Consider the following 14,004-nt stretch of genomic DNA (forward strand, 5'->3'; position numbering starts at 1 on the left):
TAATAACAGAGTCACTCAGAGCCTGCTGTATTTGTTAGGCACTAACAAAACACCAAAATAATGTCCTCCTATGGGGTTTAGGATACAGAATTTTCCTTCAAGAATCAGTAGAACCTACATAGAACCACCTTCATCATGCTAGTATTTACTACACCACAGAACTCTTCAAAAATTTCATTACAGCAGCTATGAATATTCACTAGTGCAGACATCCAATATGTCCTGATGCTCCTTTTTATGGATATGGGCATGGTGTTGGTGTGCAGGTGCACAGAGGCCACAGAATGACTTCAGGAGTCATTACCTGGTAAATCCCACTTTATGTATGTGACAGGGCTTGTCTCTGGTCCAGAGCTTGACCAAGTAGGATGGATGGTCAACAAGCGATCTTTCCATTTACCTATCTGGGGGATTACAAGTGAGCATCACCACGCCTGATTTGATTTCATACATGGTTGTATGTTGTGGGAGCTTTGGGTTGCATTCCTGCCACCTAGCTCCCGGTCGCCTGGCTAGCTTATGCCCCGAAATAACAACACACAAACTGTATTCTTTTAAACACTGCCTGGCCCTTTTCTATTAATGTGTGTAGCACCCCAAGGTGCACTTACCAGTAATATTCTAGCCTACGTCCATCCTGGGTCGGAGCTTCATCGCATCTGGCTCTGAGAGGAGCTGCATGATTTCTGAGCTCACTTCCTCTTCCTCCCAGCATTCTGTTCTGTTTACTCTGCCTATCTAAATTCTGCCCTATCACATGGGCCAAGGCAGTTTCTTTATTAGCCAATGACCTTTCTCCATCAGTTGTGCATTGGGGATCAAAGTTAGGTTCTCAGGCTTCCAAGGTACGTGCCAGGCCAACTTAACCATCACTCATGAGCCCTATTCCTAAACTACAGTTCCCAATCCTGGGTCACATTATGCTAATATAGTAAATGTAATACAAGCATTATCAAGTAAAATTAATGTAACTTAATCACCACTTCAGTCACAGTCAAATCAATACACTCCATGAATTTCCTTCGCATCTCCCATGCTGGACTTGGATACAGGGACATTTATGGAAATGCTATTCCACATTGAATAACAAAGGTACACTCTCCATGCAGCTTTGCTGCCTCCAGGTAGACTTAAGTCACTCTTCAGAGTGCTACTGTACAAGTATACTCAGAGTATAGTGTAGAGGGCTCAAAAGCTCTTCCTTAGCCTCTAACACCATCAATAAGATGGTGGCTAAATAGTTCCTTAATCCCTCCAAATCCAGTTTTGTATCTACACTCTGATGGTCTATTTACAAGTAAAACAGTTTGTGTGTGTGTGTGTGTGTATAAAAAGAAGTGCCATTTGCCTACATAAACCATTTAGTTGGCACTCAGTGAACATATGATGAACTTATCTGCCCTGACCTACGGATTGTTACCTGATTTGTCTCTCACCCACTACATCAGCTTCATCACTAACCCTATAGTTTTCTGTCCTTGATACAATGAGTGGACCCCAGTCCCTTCGCCATGCTATCTTTAGGACAGTCACACACAGTACTTCTTCTCCCACAATCTGGTTTCCTTTCTGTCCACCCTGTTAACACCTAGCCATTCTTCAGGACTTGGGTCATATAACTTCTTAAGAGATCTTTTCACTATTGATTTCAAAAGTATCCTAGATCTTCCTTCACAGTAAGTGTTAATATTCAGTCTGTGTCTTCTTTATAAGATGTAATTGTCTGGAAGAACTAGGGTGGAATGATGAAGGGTGTTCATCTCACTCCATCTCCATGATGGAAGAGCACATTCCTAATTTCATTGGGCATGAGACACTTTTCTTGACTGTTTATCTCAGGATCCTAAAAGAAAGTATACATGACTAACACACACACACATATGATGTATACTTTCATATGTATATGATATTTATTTATGTAAATATACTGCATATATATGAAGATGCAATTAGTAGTCATTAAAGATGATATCATCCAATATAGAAAGAAAGGAGGATGCGAAAAGGAAAAAATGTGTATGGATATTTTCCATGCTATAAAAAACAGAAATATCTGTTTGTTTATGAAGAGAATAAACTGGAGTGTTAACAGATTCTGGCACTGATTTGCAAAGAAAACTCTGGAGATATTTTTGCTTTCTGTTTTCCTAATGTCTCCAAAATCTCTGTAACCATAATCTGAAATGGGAAAAAATAATAAAGCCTTGCATCCATTCACTCAGTTCTTTCTTAGTGCAGAAGAAAATTCCTCATTAATGAAAAAACTCCTCACACTGACAAGAATTTTAAAAAGGAAAATTTCAAAAAGCTCCTCTTTGGGTTGGATACATGCCATGATGGTTGTTATTAATAACAATCATATTATTTCATATGATTGTTGAAACTAGTCAAGTGACTTATTTAAACAAGCCGATCTTTGAAGACTCCAAACTTTAACACTACCCTATATAAATCTATTTTGAAGGTTAGCGTGGCTTTTAATGTATCAAGTAGTTAAAACAAAAATATAAGTGAAAAGCAAGTATATTTACCATTTTAAAGACAGTCTTGAGGTCCTTAATCCAACCAGAAGTGACAAATCTTGAGCAGGCTCTCTGGGAAAGAGGTAGATGGAGTTGGAAAACCACACTGAGGCAATGGAGCTTACAGAAGTCTTCCACGTCCTTCAGGGTTAAACAACTACCTTGTTCCTGTAGAAGGTAAAGAAGGTGAGTAGAGAACAGCAGGCTGGGAGACTACACACTCAATCTGCAGAAGCCCGAACTTTGTAGCTAAGCTCTCTAGGTGGGAATTCCAAATTTACACATTCTCCGTTTCTGAGACAGAACTTACCTAGATATTCGGCTATGTTTAAAAACATTTGAGGTAGAGGGAAAAGGAAGCTTCTAGCTTTGCAGAAGCTGGTGTAAGGCATAGCCCAGTATATTCAGGGACTCCAGATTTAAACTAATAAACCAGGTGGTGAACGGGAAGTTCCAGGGGACCTTGAGTGGGGAAGCTACATGCTACATTCTCTCTTCCATTGAAGCAACCTACTCTGAAGACAATATTATGAACGACCTCCATGAGGACAACAGAATAACAATGTAGCTTAAGGCTGTAACTGCACGATGAGAACAGAGGTAAATAAGTAGATGTGCTTAGCATCATGGGGCAGGGACATCACTGCTATTGGCAAATATTTTGTCTTGTTGGGTAAGCAAGGATACTTCAATGGGACATGCCTAAAATGCCAGAGAGGGTCTAATGTTTACAAGTTCCAGGGAGATAAGTTTGACTTACTATCATAATATAGGGAAGAATTAAATTGGGACATATAATCATGTAGAAAAGTTTCATTAAATATACATTTAAGGAGATACTGCAAAGCAAAATATTAAAAACTGAACCTTGTTTATTTCTGAAAACTAGAAAGTTAATAAGATTCATTAGCTGAGACTCCATACTACTGAGATTACATATAAAATGGAATGTGCACATGAGTACACTTTAGTGCCCATGAGAACATATATGCAGATATGACTTTTAGTCATAGCTAAATCTAAACTGGCCACCTGATTCTTGACCTTTTCTGCAATAAAGAAATCTAAGAAGAGTAGTCTCTCCCTAGAAAGCAGGGAACCACTGTGTGAGTCTATCTTTTAAAGTCCCTGAGAAATTTGCACAAGATAAACCTTAATCCAAACTACATTACTATTTAGCACCTTTGGTTGAAGGACTGTTACTCTCAAAAACTGAAAGTCTGTGTTTTGATGGTGGAATAGAAATAACAATGCTTTCCCGAGCATTTCATGAACTGTGCACAGAAAAACCCCAAAGCACTTTAGCATAGCAGGTTGTTTCTTCCTTTGCCTGTCTGCGGGTGATGAAGACCACATATGTCCTATGTGAAGCACCTGTAGGTAACACACTAAGTCATGGAACAGCGTATTCCTTTGTGACATGAATTGCAGGGATTCTCCTATTTCTACTGTTCATATAAACAAGAGAGAACCCATTTTCTCCATGGGGAAATGGTTGGTGAAAACAATAAAATAAGAAAGCACAAGTGCATCCCAGTGCTGCAGCCACACCTGTCTGTCTTCGCACGTCTGCTCGGAGGCTTTCTTCTCTCTGTTCTCTAAGAAGCTGTGGTACATTTCCAAAAAGAGGGAGCATGAAGTGACGCAAAGGGCTCGCCGGATGTCAGAGCCTTCTGGCCAGAGTTTCTTGAGCAGAGACATTGTCTCACAAGCCTGTCACAGCAGACAATTATAACATATCATGACAATTAGAGAACTGTATTTATTCATAAGCGATTATATACTAAGAAATGGGTCGATGTGAACATATGGAAACTGTAGCTATTTCCACTAAAAAATTATAAACACAAATTTTGAGTGATAAAATTATTTCAAAAATTGTGAGAAAACTGTTAACAAATACATGCACAAAATCTATAAATCAACAGGGAAATTCATTACTTTAAATGCTGACTCCCTTTCCACCCATGCCACACCCCCAACACTTCCACACCCCACTTCTTCCACACCCCAACACTTCTTTACTTTAAAAGATGTTTACTGTGCAAAAATAATCGAGTTCCTGCTTAACTGGACTCCCAGTTTCTTCTGTCTATCTCCCGGATCAAGAGAGGCTGGGGAATGGGTGAGCGGCAACTTACCTTTCCTCGGACCCAGCTCATTCTTAAAGGGTAGGCTAAGACCCTGCTGAAACCCAGACCCACAAAGACAAATTTATGTATACTGACTTGTAAGTGGATACCAGACATAAACAAAAGATTACCAGCCTGCTACATTCCACAACCACAGAGAAGCTCTCTTCCCCAAACAGATGGAAGCAGATGCAGAGATCCACAACTAACCACTGGGATGAGCTCTCAGAGTACAAACAAAGTAAGGGAGAAGTTAAAATATGAAAAAAAGGGTCAAGATCATAATGGGGAAACCCACAGAATCCGCTGACTGAGCTAGTGGGAAATCACTGACTCCGGACTGACAAATGGGGAACCTGCATAGGACTGAACTAGGCTCCCTGAATACAGATGACAATAGTGTGGCTTGGGCAGTATATGGGGCTACTGACAGTGGAATGAGGACCTAACTCTAAAGCATGAACTGCCTTTGTGAAGCCCATTCTCTATGAAGAGATACCCTGCTCAGCTTAGGCATGGGGCAGGGTACTTGATCCTGTCTCAACTAGGTGATGGGACAGACTAGTTGACTTTCAGGGCCTTATTCTTTTGAGGCATGGATAAGGGTAGGAAGGAGGAAGGAGGGAAAGCTAGGAGAGGAGGGAGGGGGAACTGGCACTGGTATGTAAAATATAAAATAATTTTAAAAAAACTTACAAATAAATGTACGACAAGACAAAAACTGAAAATTACATTAAGGTATCACAGATGCCAACCAAGGCAAAATTCAACAGGAAAAACAACAAAAGGAACCCAAGACTATAGTATCAAAGCAATATACCATGATGGAGTATATGGAGACCAGGAATGCAGTGTTAGAAAATGTGTTAATGCAACATGATAACAATGAACTAAAGGGAATACAATAGTACTGAGGTATATTTAACCACTGTGTCCATGGTATAAAAATAGGTGAAGCTCAAGGTTGTATTCTTTACATCAGAGCCCACACATATCTGTATCTTAGTCCTACTTGACAGGGACAAATAGAGACATCTCTTCTCAGACCAGGAATAGGGGAAAGATGTCTAGTATCTCCCCCACTCTCTGCTGCTACAAGATTCTGTTACTGCTGGTCTCAAATAAGGTAAAATTCTAGGAGTGATACACTAGGTTACTCTGGCCTTCACACAGACACACACACACAAACACACTTTTAAAATGATAGTTCAACTAAAATGGTTTTTTCAATTTCTATTACCTTTTCCACCATATTATTAAATTTTAAATCTCCAAACAGAGTTGTTAAATTCAGGTCTCTATATTTTTCTAGCTGTTGAATCAAGGTTTTGTAAGCCATCATAATCTTCCTCGCATTCTGAAAAACAAAATATGATAAATTATCACAAATAACATTATTATTTTCCAACTGCAAAACTCAGAAATTTAAGAAGCAATCCTATTACAATGAGGCCCTGAGTTTAAATCTACATTACTGTAATTGAGGATGGTCGGTTCTGTTTGGAAAGTCTTCCAAGGCAATACTTGGATATCTCTTCTGGCAATATAGCAACCTTATTTTAGCAGTTTCACAAAGTTATAAATGCTATTAATTCAGTGTGTTTCTTTATGTCACATTTCAACCAAGTTCCTAACAAGAGACTATAATCTCCTCCCCATAGGCATCTACAGTATTGGAAACAGTCATTGCCAACAGTTTCAATGCCATTTCCACTAATCTACAAATGGAGTCATAAGATGGCATTTCATTCTATTTTAAATTCTAAATAGTCCTCAAATCAGTTAATGTAAAAACACTCCTTTGAGGTAAATTTTATCTAGTAAGTTTTATTTTTAATTTTTTTAAAAAAGAAAACAAACTATCTTTTTTTCCTTATACATACCAATCTAAGTTCCCTCTCCTTCCTCTCCTCCCATTCCCTCCACCCCACCGCCATCCACTTCTCAGAGAGGGTAAGGCACATTGCTCTGGAGAAGGCCCAAGGCCCTCTTTACTATATCTAGGCTGATCCAAGTTATCCATATAAAGAGAAAAGGTTCCCAAAAAGCCAGTACAAGCATTAGGGATAAATTCTGGTTCCACTGCCAGTAACATGTAACAGTCAACATTTCCAAGATTTTTCAGAACTCAGATTTAGAAATTGCTATCAATACTATAAACTTGGGCTGGGTATGGTAGCACATGCCTTTAATCCCAGCACCCAGGGGTGATAGAGGAGGGTCATCTGTCTATGTGTTTCTTTCATTGGTTAATAAAGAAACTGCCTTGGCCCTTTGATAGGACAGAAAATTAGGTAGGTGAGTAAACAGAACAGGATGCTGGGTAGAAGGCAATGAGGCAGTCTCCATGATTCTCTGACCTGAGACAGAGGCAGGTTAGGATCTTTCCCAGTAAGCCACCATCTCATGGTACTATACAGATTACTAACTATGGATTAAAGCAAGATGTGAGAACTAGCCGATAATAGGCTAAAACTAATGGGCCAGGCAGTGTTTAAGTGAATACAATCTGTGTGTTGTTATTTTGGGTATAAAGCTAGCCATGTGGAGGCCCGGCAAGAAGAAAAGCAGGTCTGCCCCCAGCTCATTGCTACAGAATGGCACCCAGACGTGTATAACAGAATCCACAGAAAGCCTGAGAAAGCTTGGGAAAGAAAAAAGCATGTTTTCTTGGTAGCAGCAATTTCTCGGGTCTGCTCTGCTTGCTAGAGGCAAGCAAGCGCTCTCATCTAAGAGAGGCATCCTGACTCAGCTTTAGCTGCAAAACCCTGCAGTTCTTTTAAGAGGTCCTGCCACAAAACACTTAAATTGTGTTGATGAAAAGACGAATGCATGCTTTTTGGTTTTCAGCCGTAGCAGAAAAAAAGTTGCACTGTTTTAAAATGCTGGCATTCAGGTCCATACTGCCAGGGCAAACTCTGACTTTCCAACAGGCAGTCCAACTGAGTGTGGTATGTAAGCAAAATGCTGCAGCTTGCTTGCTAGCATGGACTTGAAATGCCATAGAGTTGTGGCAATAAACATGACTACAGCCAGTACCTCCGCCATGAGGCTGGAAAGCTAAGTAATGGGCTGGATCTAGCCATCAAAGCCATGGCTTTCATCCTCTCCTTAAAGACTCATGTGGTCACAAAAAGAGAGATATACAGTAAAAGAAAGATTCAAAGTCGAAGAAAAACTCTACATGGTTTACACTGTGTTAAAATATATATGTAGGCTAAAGGTTAAAGTTCTTAAAAGTAAGAAAGAAAGAAAGAAAGAAAGAAAGAAAGAAAGAAAGAAAGAAAGAAAGAGAGTAGTTGGGTGTAGTGGTACACACCTTTAATCCCAACACTTGGGAGGCAGAGGTAGATTGACCTCTGAGACTTCAAAGGGTAGAGGTAGATTGACCTCTGTGACTTCAAGGTGTGGCAGGACACACCTTTATTCCCAATGCCTAGGATTCAGAGACAGATGAACCTCTGTGAGTTCAAGGACAGCCTGGTCTACAGAGTTATTCCAGGGCAAAGATATACAGAGAACCTGTCTCAAAAAGTAAAAATAAAAATAAAAGAAATAGAGGTTAAAATAAAGCCAAACAAAGATGGAAAATACACAGAGAATCTTGATACTGTATGTTATTATGCTCTCTTTGAATTGTTTGAATGCTGAGGAAGGAACAACAGCTGCTAAAAAAATTTGTTTATAAATGCTGCTGAACTAATTCAAGATAGATATTTTGAAAATATCTGACTTCAGAATTTGGATCTAAGGATATCATGCCTTGGAAAGGAGTTTCTTCTTTTGTTTTCACAGAGGATGAGACCCTGTGGATTGCTTCTAGCCCATCATGGTATGATAGACCACGCCCTCCTGAAGGTCTTTGTGAACACCCTCAAAAAATTATTTTGCTCAACTGCTGACAGAGTGAAACCTAGCAGACAGGTTATAACATGAAAGACCTGAATAACATACCCACATTCAGTATGAAGCGGTTTGGAGAGAAAAAACTGCGCCCATATTCCCAAATATTATTTATAAAGGTTCTTTTATATTTAAAGGGGAAATGATATAGATATGAATAATTTGCATTGGTATGGATTTTAAAGTCAATTTTATAATATGTATATGTATTTATGATATTGATTAAGGTATTGTGATTGTGAGTTCATTTAAAAATGTAATGTATAATTAGAAAATATAAGTTGTTAATGGATAATCATCAATAATAGTCAAGCTTGTAGTCATGTTAGATTTTTACATTGGGTGCCATTCAGTAGTGATGAGGTGAGCAGGCCTGCTTTTTGTCCCACCCAACTCCCACACAACTAGTTTTACACCCAAAATAACAACACACAGATCGTATTCATTTAAACAATGCCTGGCCCATTATATCTTGCCTCTTCTTGGCTAACTCTCATATCTTGCTTTAACCCATAGTTAGTAATCTGTATAGCACCATGAGATGGTGGCTTACCGAGAAAGATCCTAACCTCCCTCTGTCTCAGGTCGGAGAATCATGGAGACTGCCTTACTGCCTTCTACCCAGCATCCTGTTCTGTTTACTCACCTACCTAATTTTCTGTCCTATCAAAGGGCCAAGGCAGTTTCTTTATTAACCAATGAAAGAAACACATAGACAGATGACCCTCCTCTATCACAGGGGTGCTGAGGAAAGTATAAATTTGTGAGTTCCAAGCCAGCCTGAGCCACACAGTGAGACCCAATCTACGAAAAGAAAAAGAACCACAACATAAACTCAATATTTAGTATTTGTCCTGTACGTAAAAATAAAGCCCAGGCCTGTTTCTGCTCACAGTTGTCAGTCAGAGTTAGGAATAATTTAATGATTGGAATCCTAACAAAAGCAAAATAAACTATCATGTCACATCATGAAACTCTTTGTACATATGCAAATGCGCAATGATGGGCATGATGCAATTCTCAAAGAGGGGCACACGTTCAAAACCTACTTTGATGAGCTCTGGAATAATATTCATATACAGAATTCACCTTAACTACTTAAAAAATAATTAAACTATATTAATTTATAAAGTCAGTACACATTCTTTACTCTGTAATTTTCAACAAATTAGTTTCTCAAATATACCCATATAAGTAAAATAATACTATCATAAAATTTGAATTCTCATTGTTTGAAAAGCCTTTGAATTATTGGCTGAAATTTCTTATGCAAGCATAAATACATCACATTCTTTTCTTTAACCTGCTCTGGTGTGTTCTTCTTAAATGAAACCACATAATTTATCATTTTACTGGTAGATCTTAGCAACAGAGACATACCTTTGCCTCTGATTTCATGTCTTTCTGGCCTTCAATAACTTGGATTTCACACACCACACAGTGTTTGAGGACATAGGGTACAGGATAACACTGCTGCTCATAAATTCTACATTCTCTTGTACTACTCATTTAGTAGTGTTTTTAAACAGGTTACATAGTCAAGAATCCATTTCATATTGAAATATAGATAATTCTTATGCTTGCCTCATGGGACTTTTGTGAATGTTGAATATAAATAATTTTGTAAGTGTTAAGAGCTAGTCTATGATGCAAAGTACTTAGTAAATTACTATATGCTATTATTCATCAGCATTATTATTAACCTAAATATCATCTTATTAAATTTATAATGGTTTATATATTGAAGGTAGAGTTAATATTGAATCAAGATAGTTACCTTTTAAAAAATTGTTTCATTTTTAGCCTTGTGTGTATGTATGTGTGTGTATGTTTGTTTGTTTGTACATATGTAGGTATGTAGGTAGGTAGGTATCTGCATGTAAGGATGGTATACACAGAGGCCAGAGGTGTCAAATCCCTTTGGAGGTGGAGTTATAGGCAGTTATGAAGTACCTAACATGACAGGAATACCAAGCATTCTTAACCACAGAGCCTTATTTTCTGAATTAATTTAGAAATGTTCTTAAAGTTCTAGAACATTGTCCTGTAGATATACATTACCTTCTCGAAAAACAGCTGCTCTAAATATGAGCTTTGCATAAAATATGCATAAAGACGGAGGATGTCAGATGCTTGTCCTGAGAAGAGCACAATGTTGACTTTCATTGCCCAAGACTGAATGGCTAAAAAGTTGAAAAGGTGTGTCTGCTGGTCGTTCAGGCCTTCATCAGCAAGAATCAAGAAATATGGGCAGCGCTGACCCAGGGAAATACACCACTCTTTTGACAAGCATCCAGAAAATTCAGTCCAAACATCAATGTCAGTATTCTTCTGAAGGTGCATAATCAAAGCAGTTCTCAGTGTAAGAAGTTCGGGGACACTGAAGTATGCATATTCAGCATCCTATAGAGAAGGAGACAAAGGACATTATTTGGAAAGTATCATTTAGTATTATACTAGTTCAGGCAGGAAACATATCATTGAGGCCAATGAAGGAATATGATACAACAAGGTTTTTGTTTTGAGGTGCTTTTTGTTATTGTTTTTTGGCTTTGTTTTGTTTTCTGTTCTATAGTCAGTAAATTGACACTGGAATTTTATTGGTACAGAAATGTATGCTGTAAATCACATTTTGACCTAAGAGTATGCAAGCCCACATAGTACCCAGAGTTCATTACACTTTGCCTCCCTGTTTCTAATCATTCTCTTTCCAACCTCTCCTCAAGAAGACAAAGGAAAAAAATTATGAAAATAAAAATTGTAACTATTAATTTTTTGAAATTGGCAGCTGAAGGGGAATACATTATTATAGAGAATAATTCCACACTGCACTGACATTTCTTAAACAGCAAGAGTTTTTTTTTCCGTAGATCAAAATCTGCGCAACTTATTATAAACACAGGGTAGAAACCTAGATCCTTGTACAAAATTCTGCTAGCCAGCAATGGTAAGATATATACAGCAACATAAGTTGCAAACTGATTGAACAAATCCACTCCATATTTCCTGAGTACAGCATTAGCTGCTCTGAATACAGGAATAGGAAGATATGGTATCAGTAGATATACCTGTATTTAAAATTGTCAAACTTTTATTAATTACACACAATATGATATTCTTTCCTAGATATTTATAACAGAACATACAATAGCAAAATTGAGTTCAGTGAGGTCATGTGTGTACTCAAATAATTTGCCTACTGAGTTTTGAAGGCAAAGTAGTTCTCGAAGTTGGAGAAGTTGAATTGAAAACAGTGGGGCCACTGTTGAGAATTTCATCAACTCTTGTGACTCTGTCTGTACAGTAAAATTCTCCATCATTATACATTACAAAATAATCTAATTGTGTTTATTCCAGAACACTGCAATGCTAGGGTAATTGCTTTTTTCTCCTCTTCCCTTTAAATTTTATGACTTTAAAATGGTTTGTGATTTTTGTTTTGTTCATTATTTGTCCTGGAGATTGAACCCACAACCTTGCACACACTAGGCAAGTCTTCTAACACTAAGTTGCATTTCTATATTTTTTTTTCTTTTAAGGTCTTTCCAGGTTGTCTAAACTGCTCATCAACTCACTGTGTGAGATGCGGGTGAACTTCAAACTTTGAACCTCCTTGCCTTAGTCCCCATCTAATTTTCTAAATTTTTAAAAATGTATTTTACTCTGCAGTCACTGGTGAAAAAGTTCATAAAATCTTATAAAAATAATTTTAGTTATAGCAAGGGGGTGATAGTCCAAACCTCAAATTCTTTCACTTGGGAAGCAGAAGCAAGAGAATCATGAGTTCAAAGCCAGCTTCAGCAACAAGATTCCTAGTCTTTAATCTTTTAAATGAATTCTGTTTTCAGTCTTCAGAGGATAAAAAGCTCAGGTGGTCTGTGTTACCTTGAAGAAAACTATGGCAAAATGTCCTCCTTTGCTAATGACATCCAGCAGGTAGCGCTCAACCAGGTAGAAGAAGTGGAGACTCTGCCCCGGCTTAAGCGACTTCTCACATACACACGTGACAAGTAAGGAGTCTCCGTCAATCAGAAAAAACTCAGATTCAACAAAATCATTGAATAAACTGGAATAGCTAAAAAAAATAATAAGTATTTAAACAAAACTCATTTATATATGGATGACATAACATCCCCAAAACAGTTATTATTTCATTGTCATTAATATCCTGAATTGTTGAACATATAGTTGCATATAATTACATATATGAATATCTTTTGTGTATTTTGCATTCACAAACACACAGAGACACTGAGACAGATGCAGGTACACATCAACATTACCATATAAGGTCAAATATCTCTACAGGAAAGAGGAATGTTACACATGATTTCAAAACTCTTGATCATTGCAAGAATACTTACTCAGCCTTTGGCATATTTTCCAGAATTAATTGGGACATTTTCTCTAAAATAACTGTGTAATGTTCTTCTGATAAGGAAAAGAAGAGAGATTTTTTAAATTAGTCTTTTAAGGGGCTCAGAGTTATTATTTGAGAAATAAGAAATAGTAATGCAGTTATTTTAACTGTTTAATCTGTAAAACATATTTTATAATGCTATAAATATTGTTTTGAATTGAAAAATTACCCATTCTTGCTGCTTTCTGTGCCTTCAATTTGAATTGGGAAATATTAAAAATGCAAATATTCTTTACTGTGTCTTCTCCAAATGGTCATTATTTATGAGACAGCAAATCTGCAAAGAAAGAGAAAAACTGATCAACTTTCCTATCAGCAGAAATGTCCTGAAAGACTGTCTTAGCAATTAAACATTGAGTAGCAGGGGCACAAGAATGAGTACAATCAACATGTGGTCTGTTCTCAGGGAATAAAAGTCAAGAAGTCAACCATTAATCCTATAATTGCATATACAGTAGAAAATCATTAATGTGACCAAGTCAAAGAAATGATACATTCGCTAAAGAATCAATGCCCAAGGAAAGTTCTAAAGGATTAAAGAAAATGGAGGAAGGCGAGCATCCAGACAGAGATGAGCAGCACATCATCTCATGTAAGATGCAATGGCCTGTGTGGTATGAATGATGGAGGCAGAACCAGGTTCCTTCAGGAACCAGGAGGCTGGAGTGAAGAATGGGAGAAAGTGTTTGATGTTGAAACAGGGTGTGAAAAGCATGCAGGTCCCTCAAACATAATTAGCCACTAGGATTTTAAGGAGATGTGACGGCCTTGCATCTTGGAAAGATTACTCCAGCAATGTATATCAGTGGGAGTCAAGTTTTTGTCAGCAGAGAGAGAGAAGCTGTGGCTGAGCAAAGCAATGATGGTAACTTGATAAAATTATAATCTAATGCGAGTTTGATGTCATAAGTCTGGACAGGTGTGAGTTTGTTTGATGGATGTTAAAGGTAAGTGTGACATCATTTGACACCAAAGACAATATGGGTAGAGAGGAATAGAGGAGTGGGCTGTCAAAGGAGACTCAGAA

General features: G+C 37.8%; 1 protein-coding gene across 1 annotated transcript in view; it reads right to left on the reverse strand.

Annotated features, from left to right (window-relative positions):
- LOC142857826 (putative ATP-dependent RNA helicase DDX60) overlaps nucleotides 1–13,222 on the reverse strand; it is a 93,994-nt gene extending 80,772 nt beyond the window's left edge. The window contains exons 1-7 of the mRNA XM_075986815.1: nucleotides 13,147–13,222; nucleotides 12,922–12,988; nucleotides 12,443–12,632; nucleotides 10,619–10,960; nucleotides 5,895–6,011; nucleotides 4,074–4,235; nucleotides 2,532–2,690 (exon numbers count right to left, since the gene is read on the reverse strand). Of these exons, the coding sequence (XP_075842930.1) occupies nucleotides 2,532–2,690; nucleotides 4,074–4,235; nucleotides 5,895–6,011; nucleotides 10,619–10,960; nucleotides 12,443–12,632; nucleotides 12,922–12,988; nucleotides 13,147–13,150 (1,041 nt within the window). The 5' untranslated portion in view covers nucleotides 13,151–13,222. The remainder of the gene's footprint in view (nucleotides 1–2,531; nucleotides 2,691–4,073; nucleotides 4,236–5,894; nucleotides 6,012–10,618; nucleotides 10,961–12,442; nucleotides 12,633–12,921; nucleotides 12,989–13,146) is intronic.
- Nucleotides 13,223–14,004: the final 782 nt, after the last annotated feature.

Source organism: Microtus pennsylvanicus, chromosome 9 (assembly GCF_037038515.1).
Source record: "Microtus pennsylvanicus isolate mMicPen1 chromosome 9, mMicPen1.hap1, whole genome shotgun sequence".
NCBI classification, from domain to species: domain Eukaryota; kingdom Metazoa; phylum Chordata; class Mammalia; order Rodentia; family Cricetidae; genus Microtus; species Microtus pennsylvanicus.